Here is a 20,420-nt window from a genome sequence, read left to right on the forward strand (position 1 = left end):
TTTTACAAATATTCTGAGTAATAAGGAGAATGGACAATATTGTAAACAGTATTGTTGTGTGCTATCTTGGGTCCTGGTCCTCAGTGTGAGCTCTTTATACAGTTCAAACCCAGAAATGAGCAAAAAAAAGAATCCTTGACTATAAAATGTTTAACTAATTATGGTGAAATTCTCTAAATGGACCAGTGACACACTATACCAATAATGTATTTCTTATTTATAATATGACCTATGTGTCTATATCATGAAATAATTAGAATTTATGCCTGTAAGACCTCACTTCTGTTCCTTAATGTCTCTTTAATTGGTAGATGAGTTTGAAAAGATGCTCAGTAGTCTTTTTCTGAGGCAAATTTGAGTTCATGATAAACTCTGTCAGTATAAATGGAATTTTTTAAGGCTATAGATGTTAATATCTGTAGGTATTTGGAACATCAGTACTAGAATAGAAAGGAAGTTCCTGGTAGACGGGAGAAGTCCTTTCAGGTCCCCCACAAAGAACAGAGCCACAGAACTGTTCTACTTATAGTAATTCACCAAGTTTACTGCCCTTAAATTTCACTGTAGTCATATCAGCTCTTGCAGCTTATGTTTTGCCTTATAAATTAGAAGTGACAGGTAAAGCATTGCTGACCCCTTCTAGTTTATGTCTTAGGGAACCAACTGGTAATGAGTATTGTTCTCATTGACATGAAAGAAAAGACTTTTCTGTTTGCTTTTCTGCTACAATTCTATTATACTTTTACCCTAGAGCATTTTCCTGTGATTGTGATGGATGTGATATAATAAACATAATGGAAAATTCTAAGGCCATCAAATTACTGATTCAAGATGGGTGATTAATACTGGAGTGCATTTGCATGGGTGCTGAGCTGTCTGTGTTTACATTAGGTTTATGTGTTCTGTGCTCTGAGTGATATTGTCATAGTGCTGTGTGTAAACTGTGCTGTGTCAGGAATTGGGGGTTTGGATGGGGCTCTCTAATTTGGGTACTATTTATGTTAAATTGTAAATGATGATGTAGTATGAGATACTGTGATATTTTAAGTGATCATTGCCTTTTCTGCTGTACAATATGACCCTTCTCATCTCTCTCATTCATTTTGCATGCCTCTGCTCACTTCTGTACAGCCACAGTTGAGGCTATTGAGGCTGAAAAAGGTATGATCAGAGTCCTTGTGCTGGGCAGAGATCTGTGGTGTGTGGGTGGGCATCAGAGAATGTCCTGTGGGTGTGTTTTACTCCTAGCTTTTACAGCCCAAGATGAATCAGACTCACTGATTCATCAAGTTTAGAAGCCTTGCAGCCCTCTTTTTTTAATTTTTCATTTTTAAATCAGAAGGGCTGATGTCTATGGTGACAGTCTTTTTCTTTTTTCCGGTGTAATATGCAATCAGAAAGTAATGTTTCTGATTTCTTTAGAGTATAGCATGTTATGCTATATAGTATAGCTTTATAGTTGCCTGTTTTAATGGAAATTGCCAAACTGACCTGCAAATAGAGATCTGTTCCATATTTTGCATGATTTTATGCTACTCAGATTTTTTTCCCTAAGTGAAACCTCCTCTAGGTATAGGTGTGAGTTTGTTTTTACTCATATCCAGTAGTGTGCCTGACTGAGAATACAGGAACTGTCACTATGATTTTCTTTTTCTTTTTTGGCTGCAGTTTGGGCTATAGTTTATGGATAAGATTATGTTCATATATATATGTGTTGGCTTGGTATTTCACATTCCTCAGTGTTTGTAGCCCCAGCCATTTGTTTGGTTCATGTGCCAGACTAAGTCCTAAGGATTGCAGATATTAAGCAACCAGATTATAACAATTGGTTTGAAAATATTTCCTGTGAACATTTTAATAATGGAGGATGCATCGTTCTAGAAGAAGTGAATGAGAAACCATACAATTGGTGGAGAGTTGCCATTTATTTTGATTTGAGTTTCCAGAGATCGTGCAGTATGGCCAATGAATTAAGGAGAACATCTTCTAAATTACGAGATTATAAATACTTTTTTGCTATCAGCCATACACAGATCTAACTCTTGGAGGCACTTCCCACCTTTTTAATGTTATATTGGTGGTGGTGGGCTGACCTTGACCTCCAAGATAGTTCTGATCTACTATATTTTAACCTTTCTTTACCTCTTTCTCCTCCCAAGCTCTTGGTACAGATTTATATATTGAGGATTAACCTTGTTTAGCCTCCTCACTTGCCCCTACTCTCATTGCTGCCTTACTGTGATAGTCACTGGTGATCTTAGGGACTGATGTAGGAGATAATTGGTATAGTAGAAGTCAGACTGAGACCCTGAGACCATTGCCTGGAGGTTGATTTTGGGGGCAGGAGAGGGTTAACATTTTTTTGTATTTTTATTTTTTGGAAGGCTTTGCTAACACTTGTCACCTATAAAGCTATGATGTTTATATTTAGGTTTAAACATTTCACATTTTAAGGGAAGACTGAAATGAGGATAGGATTCAGTTAAAGCAAGATTTATGTGTTGCTACTTACAGCTACTAATTTCTTTCTTCTTAAAAATCATTAATTATGTTTTTGAAATCTCAGAAATGTTTTTCAATTACTGACGTATCAAATTTGCATTTTATTAAGCAATACGAGGATTCTCTCCACCACATAGAATCTGCAGTTTTGAAGAGGCAAAGGGTTTGGATAGGATCAATGAGAGAATGCCACCTCGGAAAGATGCTGTACAGCAAGATGGTTTCAATTCTCTGAACACCGCACATGCCACTGAGAACCACGGGACGGGCAACCATACTGCCCAGTGACCCACGACTTCCCAGGGACTCTCACATCTCGGGCCCCAAATGGACAGATCACCCGAGGAGCTGGAGGGGTCGGCCAAGCTGACTGTAAATTTCACAGTCTCTCTGAAGAAACCATTGTGCTTCTGAGACCCTAGCCCCCTTCCTGGATGGAGTCTTGAGGGCCCTGGGACATGTGCTATCTGATAAGATTGGGTCATCGCTGCCAAGGTGGAGAGCAGTGAGCAAGGGGCTTGGGGCAATTTCCAGTGGAGGGCATCCACACCTCCATTTTATGCTTGTGGTTCACACATTTAAGTTTACAAATCAGATTTCTTTTCCCCTTCAGTAGAATTAGATTTTGTTTTTCAATCATGATTTCAAATGCAATCCTAAGAGCTAATGTGGACTTTTCTTTTTCCATGAAATGTCTTTAAAGGATGAATTAGCATGGTCTTAAAATACATTTCTGAGGTTACTAGCTGTATTTTGAATTGTGAGCAAAATGCCAAGAAACCCAGTTGGCATTTATACAAAATGTTGACCTCAGGTCTATAGTTCTTAAATGTGGCTAATTCTGTAACATAGTCTTGGTATTTTTTAATTATGAATGCATATCCTATTTCTAGGCAGGCTCTCTTACTTGAACACAAATCCAAAAACTAATTTAGAGTCTTTTTTGCCCAGATCTTTTAAGACTTATACCCCAGAGATTTAAGAAGAAAACCTCTAAATTTCAAAATTATGAAGAATTACAGAATTACTCATTTAAGGTACTTTAAAAGAAGTTTGTACATTGTCAAAGTAAATTTTAATTCAAATCATGTCTGTAAAACTTGACGTATTTTGTGTATGCATGTTTTCATTTTGCAAATATTTAATATATAGACCTATGATGTACAGGTACGACATGTATAGGTTACCTAGATGTTATGAGAAATTTTAGTTTATTGTGAGTACTCAAGTTGCTTAAAGAGCCACCAGGGTGATTTGCTGCTGGCTTTCTATCATTTTTATGTTTTAATGCAAAGGAAATTTTAAAATGTTCTGGAAGTGTTTTTGATTAAGCAATGCAGCCTAGAAGCAATGGTTCTGTTCAATCATTCAGATGTTAGTGGAAGCATAAAAGTCAAGACTGCATGTTGAAACCTTTCTTTTGATAGTTACTGAACTGCTTGGTTAAACTAAATGGAACCATGTGCTAATTTTTCACAATTATTGACCTGTATTGATTGCCACTGTAGTTTGGTATTTCCCTTTACTTTGGTGGCCTGCTTCCCTCATGCCCTGGAATACAACTCAGAGCTCCAGGCAGCGGAACCATCTATTGTTTTGTTTGCCAGAAAGTGCACCCTGTATGGTCTCCTGTCTAAGTTGGAAATATTATGCATGTGCAGGACTATTCGAGTATTTTATAAACAGTAGCACACAATAAATTCCATGCATGGGCCGCTGCTCCTATCTCTGTGTTGGGTTTTATTTGGAAGATGCAATCTGATTTGGCCTTTTGATACAAATCAGAAAATCCTGTTACTAGAGCTGGGATGTCCTCTGGAGATTATCTCTTGGATAGTTCGTGGTAATTTGATTAATTAAATTCTTTATAAATTTTGCCTTAAAAAAACTTTTGTTATATACTTGTTTTACATGAGCATTAGTAACTGAGCACTAGAGGACTTTGAATGCCTACTGTAGGCCTCCTAAATCTAATATTTAAGATCACTGTTTATTATCTTTTAATTGAAAGAAAATATGTTATTGTCTAGAATTTTGTTATAGTGGTATTGGGAATTTACTGGGTGTTCTAACAATAAGAAAAAATATTAGTGATAATTGCATTTTCCTATCATTCCTTTCTTCTTTGTCATAATCAAAATAAGTATAGGATTTTGCACATTGAGGGATAGTAGGATATTGCTCAAAATTATATAATCATACAATAACTTGAATTATAGTTCTCAACAATAATTACAATGAGATATATTATAAAACATTAAGTCAAAATATAGGCAGGGCACAGTGGCTCATGCCTGTAATCCAAACACTTTGGGAGGCTGAGACAGAGGATTGCTTGAGCCTAAGAGTTCATGGTTGCAGGCTGTGTTGAGCTATGAATGTACCACTGTACTCCAGCCTGGGTGACAGAGTGAGACCCCATCCCTTAAAAACAAACAAAATATATGTAAATATATTAGGCAAGCGTGCGTGCACACACACAGACACACACACACACACACACACACACACACAGACATATGCTTGCCTAATTCCAGGTAACAAACAGAACTTCTCAAATTGTTTCTTTTTTCTTTTTCTTTTTTTTTCTTTTCTTTTTTTTGAGACGGAGTCTCTGTCACCCAGGCTGGAATGCAGTGGCATGATCTTGGCTCACTGCAACCTCCGCCTCCTGGGTTCAAGCAATTCTCCTGCCTCGGCCTCCCAAGTACCTGGGACTACAGGTGCCCACCACCATGCCTGGCTAATTTTTGTATTTTTAGTAGAGACGGGGTTTCACCATGTTGGCCAGGCTGGTCTCAAACTCCTGACCTCGTGATCTACCCACCTCAGCCTCCCAAAGTGCTGGGATTACAGGCGTCAGCCACCGCGTCCGGCCACAAATTGTTAATTATTATAACTCTCTGCTTGCCAAAATATTAACTTACAAAGCAGTCCATGAGTTTGCTCTAAAATTATTATGCATTGCATACCTTAAAGATTGTTGTCGATGTTGTTTTATGAAAGTTGCATACCTTAAAGATTGTTGTCGATATTGTTTTATGAAAGCTATTCAGTAAAGAGTTTATCTGGCTAAAATAGACCCAATAGAAAAATTAAAAAGTAAATAAGAGTTTAACTAGTATATCAGGTGCCAGGAACTTCCCTAGCCCTTAGGTACATAACTAGCATTATATAGTGGTTGTGGGAATCATGGGTGACCATTAAGTACTATCAGCAAAAAAAACTATGGATTGATGGTAAAAATTAAGAGGAAAATAAGAGAAAGGAACCAAACTCAGGAAAAGCAATATACCTGAAGAGTGATAAAGTATCACATAGTGCCTCACAGACCACTTCCTACATGTTGAATAGGAACCTCTTTCTAGTCTTTCTTCATAATTCATTTCACAGCATACCATTTATTAAGATTTTTTAAATGCAACTCATGATGAATACAAATTGTGAAAAGTTCAGACTTTTTAAATGTCTACCAGAGCAAGTCATAGTGATGGTAAAATATAAGTATTCAACATCAAAGTTTTTCTATATTACCATTCTCCTTTATATTCATTGACAACTTCTGAATTAGAAAAGTCAATATCTGATGTCTTGTATCTTCTGCAGTTCAGCCATTATTAACAGAACTCAAAACATTTGAGGTTCTCAGCTAAATTTTGAAGCCTGTTAAATTTGAAGTTGGCCTGAAACTTTTGCTCAAAGTGAATTACCCCTATTTTATTTAGGGTTTTTGCCTATTGCAACTGATTTTCCTTTATCCACAGCTATTCTACATAATGTTATGCAGTGTTTGGTTGAATCCTTAACACTTTTCTTCCACCTTCCCTGCATGTAGTTTGTACTTTTTACAGTTTGGGGTTCCTGTGTGGATTTGATTTGCCACATTCCGGGACCTCATTGCAAGTGATTCTGTTCCCCAGTTTGATGATGTTCAAAGAAGCAGGTAAGTGAGAGCTGGGGCCAGATATAAGCAGAAAGTCAGAACTTTTTTATTTAAAAAATTTTTAAAAAATTTTGAGGGTAAGAAAGATCTTGCAGTCTTTTAGGACCACTGCCCTAACAACTTCAGATAGGATAGCTGTAAGTAGAAAGAAGCTAGGAATGTGGAATTGAATTTCCTGGATCAGCTGCAGTTAAAAGGAGGATAAGAGAATGGTTGAGCTGATTCTTTTCTATTTTCTTTTCCTAGAAATAGTATGCGTTTTTAGTCATTAACTAATATTTTGGTTTTGTTTAATATCCCAGAAGCATTTATTCCTCTCTTAAACAGGTAAAGTGCCCCTGATGACACTCTCACTCAGAGAGTTATCTTACCCTTCTTTCAGGGAAAGTGAATTTTACAAGTTAATTCTGCATGTTTCCCCTACAACTGATTTCATTCTGTACCATTAAATGGCCATTTATTTTCTCCCTTCTACTTAATCCAAGATTGGACATTGTTGAGTTTTGTTTGAACAATGTTTGTTATGCTGAAAAAGGACACCAGGCCTGGGGGAACTCATCCTGTGTCTAGATCAACAAATAGAACTCCAGAGGGTCCTCTGGTTCCTCCCACTTGGTTGGAAAGGTGCTTACCCTTTCCAATCAAATACTGACTTCTGCACGAATCCAAAGGGTTTTTTCTGAAGCTGTAAACTGAGAACAGAAATATTGCCTTGAGTGAGAGAAGTATAGGAAGCAGCAGGTTTCATTTTTTGTCAGCCTGCCTGGCCTTTACTTGGCTAACACTTGGGAGTGTTGACAGTCCTGAGCCCTCTTGGCAGAGAACAAAGGTTAGAAAGAGAAGCCCTCAGGCAGGGGGACAGATCCCTCTTTGCCTCATTAGGGAGAATTCAGCCTTGTCTGTCTGGTTGGCAGGGCACACTTAATCACTGAGACTCAGCATTTCAGCAGTTTGCAAAGGAAAGTGATATGAAGGGACAGCTGCAAGTAAGCCACAACCTAGATCTGAAGAGATCAAGAACTCATTTCACTTGGAGGAAAGAAAGAAGGAAGGAAGCCGAGGACTTAGCAGGGTAAGTTTTTTTTTCCGTCAACCTGTCTGCTTGCTTAGTTTATAATTGAGTGAAGTATTTATCACCCCAGGCAGTGTTAATCACTGATTAAACAGCTGGATGTGGCCATAATTACAGTGTCCTTAATGCATTTCTCCTTCTTTTTTCCTACCCCCTTATAAGGATCTCCAATGACCAGTTTCACTCTCCCTTCTTCCTACCTCCCCAAAGACATTTTGCATTTTTTGGTGACTTACAGAAAATTAGATGAGCACTCCTTATCTGGAGACAGTGAAAATATGACTGTACTTTAGGTGAAGCTTGGAACTCTTGGTGGTAAAGAAGAAGATGGGAAACCTAGGTCTAGGAATAGATTAATATTTTGTCTTGTAATTTGGACATGAAGGATAAAAGTTTTTCTAGGCAATCAAGATCATGTCTCCTCTTCAGTTCTTGGTGTTGGTGTTCTCTCTCTTATACTGGGACTAAATTAGAGCCTAAGTCACTGGGGATGGCTAGAAAAAAATGAAAGGGATTCCCTTTCTAAGTGGAGAACATTCTAGACTCTGGAAAGTTCAAAGAGCTTACTGCAATTCTTTCCAGCTTCTCCCGTGAGTCCCCTGTTTTTTCCTTTGTTTCTCTCAGTTTTTAACCTGTGAACAGGGAGTAGCCTGGGGCTCTTTGCAGGAGAATTAGAACTAGGGAAGCTGTGTCTGGGCCTGGGGTATACAAACTCAAACATGAACCTGATGATGTATATAGATGCAGATCAAAGACCTGGCTTCTCACCCACCTTCTTACTTTTCTGCCAGAAAGCTAACTCATTTGTATCATCAACATTGTGCTCCAGACACAGAGGAGACTGTGACATTAAGGATTTTTACCGCCACTCCTCTTCCCCAAACTGTGTGATCCTTTTGCTTTCTAACCAGTTCAGCCAACTCCCAGATTGCCAAGAGCTAATCTTCCTTTAGAGGAAGACCTCTCCTTGGAAATGCAGAAAAGTAAAGCAGTACCTTTCTGACCTTAAGTGGCTTGCTTCCATTGCAGCAAAAAGGCTTATGTTTTAACTTCAGGGAGATATCTATTATAAATTCTGGGATTTAAGACCCTAGAGTTGTCTCAAATCACACTTTCCTTCCATACCTATTTAAAAAAAAAAAAAAAAAGTCCATTCTTTCAAGGTTTAAGGAAGTGGTGTCTTGGCCGGGCGCCGTGGCTCATGCCTGTAATCCCAGCGCTTTGGGAGGTCGAGGTGGGCGGATCACAAGGTCAGGAGTTCGAGACCAGCCTTACCAACGTGGTGAAACCCCATCTCTACTAAAAATACAAAAATTAGCTGGGCATGGTGGCGCAAGCCTGTAATCCCAGCTACTCAGGAGGCTGAGGCAGGAGAATCACTTGAACCCGGGAGGTGGAGGTTGCAGTGAACCAAGATCGCACCACTGCACTCCAGCCTGGGTGACAGAGTGAGACTCTGTCTCAAAGAAAGAAAGAAAAAGAAAATGTTATCTTGCCTGAGGCAGGTGGGTAGAGTAGATAAATGCTTTTTGTAGAATGGCAGTGATTCTGAAAATGCAGTGAGAATGTGAGGTGATTAAAAGTGGAGGACAGAATGAGGTTAGTTGTTGGAAATGGGGTCCTAAAGTGTGAAGGGCAATTCCATCTACTCTTTTGGTAAAAAGACATGACCCTTAAACCCTAAGATAATCTAATTTCATTAGGTCCAATTTCTTCTTCATTGAAGGTAATATATAGGATATGGTATACAGATGAGCTTGACTGTTTCTGTTCTGTGGACTCTGAAACCATCCATTCACCCATGGGATAAGGGGAGACATTAAGAGGGTGGATGGAAACATAAGGATGAGGAGAAAGAAAGTACAAAGGAAAATACAAATTTGTTCTTCCATTAACCTGAGGACAGGTTTTTAAGAGTCATGTTGTAAGATATGGATATGAGCTGGATAATTCTAGGAGCTTTTTGTTTATTTTTGCCACCTGCATACATCTCAGCTGCATGATGATTCTGAGGTTTTTCCTAACAGATTTGATCTAGAAGGATCAAATGTCAGATCATTTTTGTAACAAAACATGATCGCTGGTTTGAACTTTAACAGTGTCCTCATTCACACTGCCAGCGTTTTTAATCCTCTATCATTTCTCTGTACCTGAAGACAATCTGGGGATTAATAACTTTTTAGCCTCTCAGTCTCTATGAATACCTTCCTTCCTTTTTTAATTGAAGTGAAAATTATATAGCATAAAATTAATAATTTTAAAGTGAGCAATTAAATGGCATTTAGTGTATTCACGGTATTGTTCAACCACCAATTTGTCTTGTTCCAAAACATTTTTATCACCCCAAAAGAAGACCCCATAACCATTAAGCAGTTACTCCCCATTTTCCCTTCCACCCAGCCCTTAGCAACTACCAATCAGTTTTCTGTCTCTGGGTTTACCTGTTCTGGATATTTCACAGAAATGGCATCATACAACATGTATATAACATTTTGTGTCTGGCTTTCTTCACTTAGCATAATGTTTTTTGAAGTTCATCTACATTGTAGCATGTATCAGTATTTCATTTCTTTTTACAGCTGAATAATATACATCTTCATATGTATATTTATATCCCAATTTGTTTATCCGTTTATCCATTGATGGACCTTTGGGTTGTTTCTACCTTTTAGCTGTTGTGAATAGTGCTCCTATGAACATTCACATATAAGTATTGGTTTGAGTATCTGTTTTTAAATATTTTGGGCACATACCTAAGAATGAAATTTCTGGTTATATAGTAATATTATGTTAACTTTTTGGGGAACTGCCATACTGTTTTCTATAGTGGTGGCACCATTTTACATTCTCACCTGCAGTGTACGAGGGTTCAAATCACTCCATATCCTCATCAACACTTGTTATTTTCCGTTTTTTTTTTTTATAATAGCCATACTAGTGGGTATGAAGTAATATCTCACTGTGGTTCTGATTTGCATTTTCCTAATGACTATTGAGCATATTTTCTTGTGTTTATTGTCCATTTGCATATATTCTTTGGGAAAATGTCTATTCACATGTTATGCCCAATTTTTTAGTTGGGTTGTTTGGTGGTTTTTTTGTTTGTTCTTTGTTATTGAGTTGTGGGAATTCTTTATATATTTTGAATACTAACCCCTTATCAGATATATGGTGTGCAAATATTTTCTTCCATTCTTGGGGTGTCATTTGACTCTGTTGTTAGTTTAGAATCCTTTGATGCACAAAAGTTTTTAATTTTGCTGTTCAATTCATCTATTTTGGTGGTGGTGGTGTTGCCTGTGCTTTTGGTGTCATATCCTAGAAATTATTGCCAAACCTATGTCATGAACCTTTCCCCATAGACTTTTATAGTTTTACTTCTTAAGTTTAGGTCTTTATACTTTAAACATTCAAACTCGAGTCATTCTGTTTCATTAATTTGCAGAATGTTTCCGTCTATATTTCTGTGTTTATTCTCTCCTCTGTGCTTAGAATTTATTTTTTCCCTATTTCCAAGTATTCAAAGTATTCCCATCTTTCAAGGTCTATTCCAACTGCTACCTGCTTCATGAAGAAAGCCACTGAAGAGATTCTCGCCCACTGAAGAGATTTTCTTCTTCTGATCTCCCATTAGTGCTTTAGTTGCACTTTTCTGGTTGGATTTATTTAGTACCTTATAGTCTACATCTAATCTCCCTACAAGACATTTAGATATGTATTTCTCATATTTGCTTCTATATATAGTGTTTCACAAATGATTTCATCTGTTTATCAGTAAATATATATTACATGAATGGACATTTTAATTTTTCTCTTATGGTCCTTTCTGTTTACTCAGCTCTTATGGAAGGCATGGGAGAAGATGAGACAGGGAAAGAGGACAGCACAGAGTCACAGCCAGATAGTGACTGAGTGTAGGCTTACTTCTACCTCAGAACTTACGACTTTAGGAAATTTTTCTGACTTGCTTGACTACATAACTCTTAGTGCACATTTTATATTACATTTAATTTTTACTTCTTAGCTTATTGCTTATACATGTGATAATAGGTCTTTCAAAATAAATGTTTTATCTCTCTAGATTAAACTGTCTAACTCTCCAATTGGATGGTCACTTTGGAGAACTAAAACTTCTATTGCTTTTTCCTCTTTTAAATTGAGTTTTAAAATACATTAAAGATATATTAATATTTTCTCCTTATTAAAAAAGTCAAACATTACAGATAAGTATGCAGTTCCGTTCGATCAGCCCAATTCCTATTTAACTGCCTTCTTAAACTATTCAGAGTTAATCACTGTTACCAATTTTCTTTTTTTTTTGAGACGGAGTTTCGCTCTTGTTGCCCAGGCTGGAGTGCAATGGTGCGATTTCAGCTCACTGCACCCTCCGCCTCCTGGGTTCAAGCAGTTCTCCTGCCTCAGCCTCCCAAGTAGCTGGGATTACAGGCACCCACTACCATGTCCAGTTAATTTTTTGTATTTTTAGTAGAGACAGGGTTTCACCATGTTGGCCAGGCTGGTCTTGAACTCCTGACCTCAGGTGATCCGCCCGCCTCAGCCTCCCAAAGTGCTGGGATTACAGGTGTTAGCCACCACGCCTGGCTGTTACCAGTTTTCTATGGGCCCTGCCAAATCTTTTTTAATGCATTTACTTATATATATGTGTGTGTGTGTGTGTGTGTATATATATGTGTGTGTGTGTGTGTATATATATATAAAATGTATAGGACTTAATATGTATAAATTATATTCATATAAAATTATTTCTTCTCGGCTGGGTGCGGTGGCTCAAGCCTGTGATCCTGGCATTTTGGGAGGCCAAGGTGGGTGGATCACCTGAGGTCAGGAGTTTGAGACCAACCTGACCAACATGGTGAAACCCCATCTCTACTAAAAAATACAAAAATTAGCCGGGCATGGTGGCGCCTGCCCGTAGTCCCAGCTACTCGGGAGGCTGAGGCAGGAGAATCGCTTGAACCTAGGAGGTGGAGTGAGCTGAGATTATGCTGCTGCACTCCAGCCTGGGCGGCAGAGCGAGACTCTGTCTCAAAAAACAACAAGAACAAATTACTTCTTCCGTATTTTCCACAGCTGCCTATGGTGATCAATAACCAGTAAATACTGAATAAATCTTACTGATAACCTGGGTCTGAGAGACTGGAATGAGAAATGAAAGGTCAAGCATATGAAAATACTTCACAAGTGTCCAGCTTGTAAAATTCCATTCCATGTCTGTTCTGCATATAATCTCCAGGTATCACTGGACAGGCCATGGCTCCACGGTCCTGGCGACGAAGGCACAAGAAACCTCCCTCATCAGTGGCTCCCATCATCATGGCCCCAACCACAATTGTGACCCCTGTGCCTCTGACCCCCTCAAAACCTGACCCTAGCATTGACACACTTGGCTTCTTCTCCTTGGATGATAATGTTCCTGGCCTATCGCAGCTGATCCTTCAAAAGCTGAACATGAAAAGCTATGAAGAATATAAGTGAGTGACCAGCTCTATAGAAAAGGGATATATTGTCTCTGGTAGAAGTAAATTTCAGAAGGTGGAGAGGGAGTACAGTTTGGGGAATATGGAGTATTTGCAATAAGAGATTTTCTCATCCTAACTTTTGCCAGTTACTATATTACTATAAAAGAAGAAATATTCACTTAAGTGAAAAATGATGGCAGTGGGAGACGTAGGAGTAAGTGGAAATGTGTAGGAGACAAGATGGGGGGCATGAGAGCTTTTGGAGATATTCCTTTCCCCATTGTCATTCCTTCTCCATGCTGTCTCTGCAGGTTGGTGGTAGATGGGGGTACCCCCGTATCAGGCTTTGGATTTCGATGTCCTCAAGAAATGTTCCAGAGGATGGAAGACACATTTCGATTCTGTGCTCACTGTAGAGCACTCCCTAATGGGCTTTCAGACTCCAGGGTTCTCCGGCACTGTAAGAGGTGACTTGTTGGGAGCTAATAGGGAGACATTCAGAAATGATCCTGTACTAGCCGGGCATGATGACTTATGCCTGTAATCCCAGCACTTTGGGAGGCCAAGGCAGGTGGATCACATGAGGCCAACCTGGCCAACACGGCAAAACCCTGTCTCTACTAAAAATACAAAAATTAGCCTGGTGTGGTGGCACACACCTGTAGCCTCAGCTACTCGAGAGGCTGAGGTGGGAGAATTGCTTGAACCCAGGAGGCAGAGGTTGCACACTGCACTCCAGCCTGGATGACAGAGTGAGATTCCGTCTCAAAAAAAAAGCAATGACCTTCTACTACAACCTCATTCCAAGAGGAAAGATCTGAAAGTTTTCAAAATAACCTAAGACTTAGGTCCTTATTTTTTGTCACCCAGGCTACCAGAGATTAGAACAGTGTTCTAATCCTGCTTATTTTTGGTGTTATTGGGAAGTGAGACAAGAAACCACAATACAATCCTCTCTGTCTGTCTCTCGAGTACTCAAGGAGTAAGACTACATTTGTTCTGGGTGGGTGGGGGTTGAACCATACCTGTTATGAGAGGACAGCTGCAAACTCATGGTGTTTTTTCTAAAAGTGATATAAAAAGTGAGTTGTTCCAGATAGAGAGTAAGGTATCACTCTGTCTGGCAGAGTAATTATATTCCCAATCCCTCCTGCCTTGTCTGCCAAATGTAGTCCCCAAAATTGGTGCATCAGCTGTCATTCCTCTCCCTATGTTCCTTACCCATTCACCATCCTAGGTGCAGGAATATCAGTTCCTTTCCTCAGATAACCCCAATCACATTTATAGTATAAAAACTATTTCTCTCTCATTCTCTCAGGTGCAGAAATGTCTATTACTGTGGTCCAGAGTGCCAGAGGTCAGACTGGCCCGCACACAGGAGGGTTTGTCAAGAGCTTCGTCTTGTGGCTGTGGACCGTCTCATGGAATGGCTTCTGGTCACAGGTGGAGTGGTGGTGTTGAGGATCTCTGCCATAATGGTCATAGTTGATTGCATTTAAAGGAAGATACAAAATCATATTGTTATGAAAAAATGAGGAAGTGGGGCAAAGGATGGGGCACCCCTGCTCACAGGTTGGCAGAGTGAACATGGAGGGAATATTGATCATTAGTGAGGGGGAAATTTTGAAGCCAGGAAAGCATTAGGTTACTTCTTATTTCTTGTTTCCTACAGGTGATTTTGTCCTACCCTCAGGACCTTGGCCATGGCCACCTGAAGCTGTACAGGACTGGGACTCCTGGTTTTCTATGAAGGGGTTACACCTAGATGCTACATTGGATGCTGTGCTAGTTAGTCATGCCGTGACCACCTTATGGGCCAGTGTAGGACGGCCAAGGCCAGACCTGGATGTCCTGCAGGGATCTTTGAAGCGGCTGCTGACAGATGTCCTGTCACGGCCCTTGACTCTAGGCCTAGGACTTAGGGCCTTGGGGATAGATGTTAGGAGGATTGGGGGAAGCACAGTGCATGTGGTTGGTGCTTCCCATGTGGAGACATTTCTTACTCGCCCAGGGGACTATGATGAGCTTGGTTACATGTTTCCTGGGCACCTTGGACTCCGTGTGGTCATGGTGGGTGTAGACGTAGCTACTGGCTTTTCACAGAGCACCTCAACTTCACCCCTGGAACCTGGCACAATTCAGCTTAGTGCCCACAGGGGCCTCTACCATGACTTCTGGGAGGAGCAAGTAGAGACCGGGCAGACACACCATCCAGATTTGGTGGCGGCATTCCATCCAGGTAAGAGTCATTGGTTCAGGGGAATAGAGGGTGGCTCCCCTGAGAATTTTCCATCCTGAATCGTCTGTCTTTGGAACCCCATTCGTTTGGTCTCATTAAATACAATATGATGACCCAACTTTTCTTGATCATTTGCCATATGTACTACACTTGGGTTCAGAATTTTTCATTGAAGAGTGGATGATGATGATGATGATGATGATAATGATTGGGGATAAGCAAGGTGAGGGGTGGGGTACTCACAATCAAAGAAATATCTTGCTCTTAGGGTCTGCTTTAGTCTTTCCCTATTCCCATTTTTATTTTTGTTCCACAGGTTTCCATTCCTCCCCAGACTTGATGGAGGCTTGGCTGCCCACCCTGCTGCTACTTCGTGACTATAAGATTCCTACATTGATTACTGTTTACAGGTTTTGACCTCATCCTATTTGTGATACTTCCCTGACTTTACATCTCTCTTTATATAGATGAGCTCATTTTGCCCCCTCTTGCTCATCTACCTTCTGGTGAGGATGTTCATCTTTTCCGTATATGGCTTTTTCATCCCCTTGGAACAGTCCTTTGCTAGTTAATTGAATATTTAATGAGACATTTGGGAGGGAAAGATAGCCCTTGCCTAGTCCAGCCTTAGGCAGTTTGGGGGATTGGTGATTACAGAAATGTCAGGCTCTTGGGCAATTTTTCCTTTATCTCTGTCACAATCAGTAGAGTAATTTTTCTTCTCTGTCTTCTACAGCCATCAGGAGTTGGTATCCTCTTTGCAGATTCTGGTGGAACTGGATACACACATCACTGCCTTTGGGGCTAATCCTTTCATGTCCCTCAAACCTGAACAGGTCTATTCCAACCCCAACAAGCAGCCAGTATACTGCAGTGCATACTATATCATGTTTCTTGGAAGCTCCTGTCAGCTGGATAATAGGCAATTAGAAGAGAAAGTGGATGGTGGGATTTAAATAGATCATGAATGGACATCTGGAAAATGTGGAGGTTGTGATGAAATTACCCTGCTAATGCCAGGTTCTTGCAAACTTTGAAAAACATTATATTCTAGACCTCATTCACTGTTTGGGTAAAAATTCTAAGCTGAATTGAGAGTTTCTGTATAACATAACTAGTTTCTTTCTTTTTTTGAGATGGAGTCTTGCTCTGTTGCCCAGGCTGGAGTGCAGTGGCGCGATCTCGGCTCACTGCAGCCTCCACCTCCTGGGTTCAAGTGGTTCTCCTGCCTCAGCCTCCCTATTAGCTGGGATTACAGGTGCACACCACCACACCTGGCTAATTTTTGTATTTTTAGTAGAGACAGGGTTTCGCCATGTTGAGACAGGGTTTCGCCATGTTGACCAGGCTCGTATCAAACCCTTGACCTCAGGTGATCTGCCTGCCTCGACCTCCCAAAGTTCTGGGATTACAGGCATGAGCCACCATGCCCAGCCAATGTAACTGGTTTCTAAGAGTTTAGCCACAGTAGCTTCTAGAGATAGGAAATTAGATTTAGTGGGTGGGAAGAGGCCCTGATGTTGGTCTTTCCAGAGCTTATAGTTCCTAACACTTTCCTTTGTAAAGAAGTTTACCTTTTGACTGGAACCAGATGGCACTGAGAAGAAGAATGAGAACCACCTTATTCTTCTAAAAAAGACTTTCTTCTCATCCAGTAATTTGGGCTAAAAAATGGAAAGATGTTGATGACTCGAAGTGGTGCAAGAATGGACAAGTCAGGGAAGTCATTGGGAACATGGATGAGGTTGTAAGCATTGGTACAGTGTCCTGTTTTCCTGGCTTTTTTGAGAGAAATGTCTAATTTTCCTGTTTTCTCTTGGGGACTTTTGACCCTAGAGTAGCCCTGGTGTTATATTTTAGATATCCCAAGCTATATCAGACTTTTCCTGAATATACTGGAGTTACTTTTTATCCCCCATTCTATACCCCAATAAACTCAGTTTGGGGCTTCTTAAGTCACTTGTTTTATTTCCTATTCACTGGCAAGTATTACTCATCTGCACATAACACCTCAAGACTGGAAGTTTCTCTCTTGCCAACAGAGTAATTAGCATCAGTTCTCTGGGTCTGCCACTCTGTCACACATTTGCCTCATGTCATCCTTTTTTATTTCTTTTTCTTTTTTCTTTTTTTTTTTGGAGACAGAGTCTTGCTCTGTTACCAAGGCTGGAATGCAGTGGCATTACCATAGCTCTTTGCAGCCTCAGACTCCTGGGCTCAAGTGATCCTTCCATCTCATCCTCTCAAGTAGTTGGGACTTACAGGTACATACCACCATGCCCAGCTAACTTTTTTTTTTTTTTTTTCTAGAGACAGGGCCTCCTTGTATTGCCCAGGCTGGTCTCAAACTCCTGGGCTCAAGCAGTCCTCCCACCTCAGCCTGCCAGAGTGTTAGGATTACAGGCATGAGACACTGTGCCCAGCCAATGTCATCCTTTTCTCATCATACTCTCAGGATTAGGACATTTCCTGGGTATTCATTCCTACAATCTTGCCATGACTGTCTCTCGCACACATATTACAGCCCATCACCCCAACACACATATACACATTCTATTGCCCACTCTAATAGGGATAATTTTAGAATTTCATATATTCATTGAAAACAGTACCTGTCATACTACAGGTACTGTATTTTGGCTTTGGGGAGATTGAAAAGTGAATAAGACATGGTGTTTATTCTTAGGAAGGGAAATAATATTTATGTATTTGGAGATACCTTTATTGCAAGGTATAATATGGAGTAAGAAATACGAGAGAGGCTTCTGGTGCTAAGGAAATAGAGTGAAAACAGCTCTCTTCCCTCTTGCGGCCATCACTGAAGCAGGAGCGGCCAAAATGAAGTTTAATCCCTTTGTGACTTCCGACTGAAGCAAGAATCGCAAAAGGCATTTCAATGCACCTTCCCACATTCACAGGAAAATTATGTCTTCCCCTCTTTCCAAAGAGCTGAGACAGAAGTACAACGTGCAATGCATGCCCATCCAAAAGGATAATGAAGTTCAGGTTGCATGAGGACACTATAAAGGTCAGCAAATTGGCAAAGTAGTCCAGGTTTACAGGAAGAAATATGTTATCTACAATGAACGGGTGCAGTGGGAAAAAGCTAATGGCACAACTGTCCACATAGGCATTCACCCTAGCAAGGTGGTCATCACTAGGCTAAAACTGGACAAAGACCGCAAAAAGATCCTTGAATGGAAAGCCAAATCTCGCGAAGTAGGAAAGGAAAAGGGCAAATACAAGGAAGAAACAATTGTGAAGATGCAGGAATAAAGTAATCTTATATACAAGCTTTGATTAAAACTTGAAACAAAGAAAAAAAAAGAAATAGAGTGAAAAGAGATCATTTTGCTAAACGATAGTGAAAATATTCTGAGTGAGAATTTTTTGAAACAGAGCACAAGGCACTCAAGATGGAAGGAACAACAGGACCAGAAGTTTGGAGGCAGAAAAGCCTATGGGATATTTGAAGGTACCTTTGGGGATTAGTATAAATTAAGTCTGGAAGGTAGATTGAGATAAGATTATAGGAGTATTGTGGATTTTTGTAGATCTGAGTATGAATCCTGGAGCAGCCATCAAATTTTATATTGCAAGGGAAGCTAAACTTCTCTAAGCCTTAGTTTCTTCATCTGTAAAATGGAGATAATACCAAGTATCCCAAATTAATATTGAAGTTAAAATGTTTGCAAAGTTAGAGGACTCACACATCCCAATTTCTTTTTTTTGTTGTTTGAGACAAGAGTCTCGGGCTCAAGTGATCCTCCCACCTCAGCCTCCCTAGTAGCTGGGACCACAAGTGCAAGCCACCATGCCCAGCCAATTTTTGTATTTTTTGTAGAGACAGCGTTTTGCCATGTTGCCCAGGCTGGTCTTGAACTCCTGAGCTCAAGAGATCCACCCTCCTCAGCCTCCCAAAGTGCTGGGATTACAGACATGAGCCACTGTGCCCGGCCCCCAGTTCCAAAACCTATAATCATTATGTACTTACCAGTTCAATATCCCTAATCTGAAAACCCGAAATGCTCCTGTGAGCATATCCTTTGAGTGTTCTGTCGGCACTCCAAAAGTTTCAGGTTTTGGAACATTTTGGATCTCAGTACTCAAAAAGCTTTGGATTTTGGAGCATTTTGAATTTCAAATTTTTTGATTAGGGATGCTCAACCTGTACGAAATAGTAGTAGTCAAGACAATGTGATACTGGCATAGAATAGACATAAGGTCAGTGCAATAGAATTGAGAATTGTCTTAGTCTGCTTGGGCTGCTGTAACAAAATACTGTAAACTGTGTGGCTTGTAAACATCAAATCTATTTTCCACATTTCTGGAAGCTGGAAAGTCCAAGATCAAGGCACTAGCAGATTTCGTGTCTGGGAAGGGCATGTTCTTACTGTGGAAGGGGTGACTGAGCTCACTCTTTCCTCTTTTACAAGGACACTAATCCCACTCATGAGGGCTCTGCCCTCATGACCTAATAATTTCCCAAAGATCCCACCTCCTAAAGCCAGAGGTTAGGATTTCAGCATGTGAATTTGTGTATGTGTGGTGTATGTATGTGTATGTGTTGGGGTGAAGGAGGCTCACAAAACATTCAGACTGTAACAAGAATAGCAGGGCATGGTGGTTCATGCCTGTAATCCCAGCACTTTGGGAGGCCAAGGCAAGCAGATCGTTTGAGCTCAGGAGCTTGAGACCACTGTGGGAAACATCCCAAAACCCCCTCTCTAAAAAAAATACAAAAAAAATTAGCTGGGCATGGTGACACATACATGTAGTCCTAGCTACTTGAGGGGCTGAGGTGAGAGGATCGCTTGAGCCCAGGAGGTTGAGGCTGCAGTGAGCCAAGATTGTGCCACTGCACTCCAGCCTGGGTGAAAAGTGAGAACCTGTCTCAAAAAAAAAAAAAAAAAAGAAAAGAAAAAAACCTTAACATTTATGGTCAATTGATTTTTGACAAGGGTACATAAACAATTAATTGGGAAAAGAACAGACTTTTTAACAAATAGTGCTGGGACAACTGGATATCCAGATGCAGAAGAATAAAGTTATACCCCCACCTCACACAATATACAAAGATTAACTCAAAATGGTTCAAATACCTAAAACAAACTCTTCAAAGAAAATAAAGGGGAAAATCTTCGTGAACTTATCTGGCAATGTTTTCTTAGATATGACACCAAA

At 40.1% G+C, this 20,420-nt stretch overlaps 2 protein-coding genes and 1 pseudogene across 9 annotated transcripts in view; all 3 read left to right on the forward strand.

The window, feature by feature from the left end:
* Window positions 1–4,227, forward strand: part of PPP3CB (protein phosphatase 3 catalytic subunit beta) — a 58,716-nt gene extending 54,489 nt beyond the window's left edge. For 4 of the 8 annotated variants that reach the window (XM_054503760.2, XM_054503761.2, XM_063670481.1 and 1 more), the window contains exons 13-14: window positions 1,132–1,161; window positions 2,612–4,227. In XM_054503760.2, the coding sequence (XP_054359735.1) occupies window positions 1,132–1,161; window positions 2,612–2,790 (209 nt within the window). In that variant the 3' untranslated portion in view covers window positions 2,791–4,227. The remainder of the gene's footprint in view (window positions 1–1,131; window positions 1,162–2,611) is intronic. The other 4 variants (XM_054503762.2, XM_054503763.2, XM_063670483.1 and 1 more) reach the window with 1 other exon arrangement.
* A 1,509-nt stretch (window positions 4,228–5,736) lies between these two features.
* Window positions 5,737–20,201, forward strand: MSS51 (MSS51 mitochondrial translational activator). Its single transcript, XM_063670485.1, has 8 exons — window positions 5,737–6,445; window positions 7,360–7,517; window positions 12,772–13,009; window positions 13,309–13,464; window positions 14,316–14,440; window positions 14,670–15,236; window positions 15,553–15,646; window positions 15,973–20,201. Exons 3-8 carry the CDS (start codon window positions 12,789–12,791, stop codon window positions 16,190–16,192), a joined length of 1,383 nt encoding a protein of 460 aa, XP_063526555.1. The 5' UTR covers window positions 5,737–6,445; window positions 7,360–7,517; window positions 12,772–12,788; the 3' UTR covers window positions 16,193–20,201.
* On the forward strand, window positions 18,075–20,201 carry LOC129045261 (large ribosomal subunit protein uL24-like; annotated as a pseudogene).
* Window positions 20,202–20,420: the final 219 nt, after the last annotated feature.

Source organism: Pongo pygmaeus, chromosome 8 (assembly GCF_028885625.2).
Source record: "Pongo pygmaeus isolate AG05252 chromosome 8, NHGRI_mPonPyg2-v2.0_pri, whole genome shotgun sequence".
Classification (NCBI taxonomy): domain Eukaryota; kingdom Metazoa; phylum Chordata; class Mammalia; order Primates; family Hominidae; genus Pongo; species Pongo pygmaeus.